The sequence below is a fragment of the Fulmarus glacialis genome, unplaced genomic scaffold (genome assembly GCF_000690835.1).
Source record: "Fulmarus glacialis isolate BGI_N327 unplaced genomic scaffold, ASM69083v1 Scaffold48413, whole genome shotgun sequence".
In the NCBI taxonomy this organism is placed as follows: domain Eukaryota; kingdom Metazoa; phylum Chordata; class Aves; order Procellariiformes; family Procellariidae; genus Fulmarus; species Fulmarus glacialis.
The window spans coordinates 3,055-6,258 of NW_009203247.1; the positions used below are offsets into that span (position 1 = coordinate 3,055).

A 3,204-nucleotide genomic window follows, 5' to 3' on the forward strand; every position below is an offset into this window, starting at 1 on the left:
AAGCAACGATTCAGTTCATGGACTGACAGATGTTGCAAGCCACATTAAATGCACTGTGCCACAGCAGAAGGGCTCATTTTAGGGGAAAAAAGTAAACTAGAAAACCTCACTGAAGGCAAGCAACTCAGAATACTTACCACTTAACAGCATTAGTTGCAAGGTGAAGTAACCAATACTGGGTTATGCCAGTGCTTTTCATACCCTGCATCTTTAGCCAATGAGGTGGTTGCAACAAAACTGAATGTGAAAACAACTTTCTACTCATGCCTGTCAACAGGGCCACTAATTTAAACATCCGACTGTCATGTTCAAGTTGGTAGAAGCATCCCAACAGCATTCTTCACAGCTCCTACACTACCTTTAGTTACCCAGGCCCCCCCAATGTTAGGCATGACCCTGCGCTCAGACTACAGCTACAAACTGAAAGCTATCAATTCTTTCAAGAGAGCTGGAAATTTGCAGCAATAGCAGAGTCTTGATAAGCTATAGATTATCAATACTTTTTCTGGTCAGAGTTGTAGTTATTGCTGCTGTACTTGTTTTCCAGGATTACCTCCTCATCTGAGCCTGAAGCCTAACAAAATCTGCAGGGCAAGGCACATGTTCCTGCTCAGAGCAACAGTAACGCAGCACACTACGGAGACCTAGTAATAGCAGCTCTTTAGAACAGAGTGCAGAAGCAAAGCAAATAAAATGTTCTCAACTGATCAACCCAAAATACTGAAGATAAAAATTCTGCAGCATGGATTATGGTGACAGTATACACACTGTGAGGCTCACTGGTTGCAATCTATCCCAGGTCATTATTCTGGGAGTAGTCTGAAGAGTATTTAAGAAGACCACATTGCTTAGTAAAGCTATTTTGACATCTACCCAGCTAAAAATGTTAAGCCCAACTTCAGTTTTGAAATCTGGTTTTTCCAACCCTCTATTTTTATAAGTCAAGACAATTAGTGTTTAATGTCAATACCCTGCAATTTGAAGACGCTCTCAGTATCTACCAGTTGTCAAAAGCACTTCAGGAGTTTCACAAAATACACAGCCCAAGACCTTCAGATTTAAGATTTTATTTAGACACATCCAGCATGGTACACAATTGCAGTGATCCTTTTCCCATTGTAGAAGACTTCAACTCTGCAAGAAAAAAAAAAGAATTAACAAATTAAGAATGCTGTGTTATCCTTGAATCTAGAAAAGCTATAAAGATGTGCTAAAATTTTCATGGGGTTTATTTCATCCACCACATGCTTTTGTAGCAGAGGCCTTGACTTACATGAAATCATACAGTTCTTAAATGCTTAAGTTCAGTACAAGCCTCCTCTTTTTTTTTTTTATCCTTAGTCCAGGGAGCCAAAACCATCATATTGGCAAAGGAATTACACAGATGACTTCACAATTGTTCCAATGATAAGATTCCAGTGAGGATTGTTATTTCCTTTCAAGAACTACTTGGGGCATTCCAGCTCCTCAAAAAGATCTATTGTTCCTCAGATTATAGAATTGACAATACCAGATATTTCCAAAGTGGAATCAGATTAAGATAAATTGAAGTGGCCTTTGAACTGGAAATGGCACACTTGCACAGTCTGAACTGGCTTGCTTTGCCTATTAGGATCATCAGCAAACATCAATTAAAATCACTTCTGCTGCTAATCACCTTATTTTAAGTGCACTTTATCCCATAAATGGTTAGGAACATTTTATGTAGACGGTGTGATTGTTTTGACATGGTTGAACTAAGTTCAAGAAATCTTGTTTTCCACTGAGTTTTAACTGGCACATCAGAAAGCGTTTACACTATCACAGTTTCTCATACTGTTTTGTTCACATCACACATGCCAGTTCAGATTACATGAAATATAGCTTTATGTTTCCTCAAAGAAGAAGGCAGACATGGTTTTGGTTATAGTTATTATCCAAATCAAATTAGTAGCACTCTTCTGCCAGTTAGCCCAGCTGCAGACTATCAAGAAGCCGCAGTCAGAGGTGTGGCCTTTGGGGAGTCAAAGTTCCCAAGTCAATGAGAGTGCAGCAGCCCCGTGAAGCAAACTTAAACCTATTTGTTATTTCAGTTTAGATGCAACTGCAGACCACAACTGTAAGCACCTGGACTGCTAAAGGCTGAAAACTGTAATAATGGTTTTAGACGAGGTCTGATTCGTTAAAGCTCAGTTTTGACCACAGATTCCACCATGCTATGAAATCTAACATAATCAGTTACCCAGTTAGCGCAATTAAAGCCTGTCCTCTTCATTTCTTAAGAAGCTGGTGTCTGACTATAACGAAAGGGGCGACAAATCCACTTCCAAAGAATCCACACATTAGTGCGAGTAATCGCCATTTGTTGTCCACAGAAAAGGGAAGGTTCTAGAAAAGAAAAACGAATTTTAGTTTTGTAATCAATACCGTAATCACTTCCTCATTGACTTGCAAATGGTGAGAAGCTCAGAGCACTAACAGGTGGAGTCAAACTGACAAGATAAACATTCAGTCTCAAAACACTTTCCCTTCCTCTCAAGGAAAGAAAGGCAATAATCAGAATAATAGTTTGGATGTAACCTCTGGAGGTCATTTTGTCCACTCTTCCCCTCTCCCCTCAGTTCAAAGCAGGGCCAGTTTGTTGAAGGCCTCGTCCAGTCAAGTATAAATGTCCCTGTAGATACAGGCCCCACAGCCTCTCCAGGCAACCTGTTCTGACATTTAAGTACCTTCATTGTGAAGATTTTCCTCATGTTCATTAGGTATGTAAAATTAATTTTTAGATGTAGGACTTAGGAGAACACGTTAAGCACAAGGTACATCAGAAAGCGTTTACAGTATCATTGTTGCCCCTCATACTGCAATGCTCATCATCTGTACCACTGAAGCAGAAGGTTGTAGGGAAGGACACAGAAGTCACTCGCACCAGTTTGCTTTGCTGAAGCCGTTACAGCGGTACCACGAGACTCCAAAGCCCACCTGGAGAACTGGCAACAGGGCAGTCATTACTCTGCTCCTCACAACGGCACCCAGTTCGCTGGGACCTTAGAACCCGATGATGTGCAAAACCCTTCACGGGGGCTCATGGAGTGAGGAGCTCACCTTGAGCCTGCGCCTCATCCCGCTGCCTTCGGCGAGCCAGGGTAGGCCTGCACTGCGGTTCCAACGACACCCTTACGCTTACCGTCTCTCCAGTAACTCCCAACTTCCCCCCGGTCGCTCGCC

General features: G+C 41.8%; 1 protein-coding gene across 1 annotated transcript; it reads right to left on the bottom strand.

Annotated features, from left to right (window-relative positions):
- Nucleotides 1–2,250: 2,250 nt before the first annotated feature.
- On the bottom strand, nucleotides 2,251–3,099 carry LOC104071920 (cytochrome c oxidase subunit 7C, mitochondrial). Its single transcript, XM_009574568.1, has 2 exons — nucleotides 3,082–3,099; nucleotides 2,251–2,367 (listed from the first exon to the last, which is right to left on the bottom strand). Exons 1-2 carry the CDS (start codon nucleotides 3,097–3,099, stop codon nucleotides 2,251–2,253), a joined length of 135 nt encoding a protein of 44 aa, XP_009572863.1.
- Nucleotides 3,100–3,204: the final 105 nt, after the last annotated feature.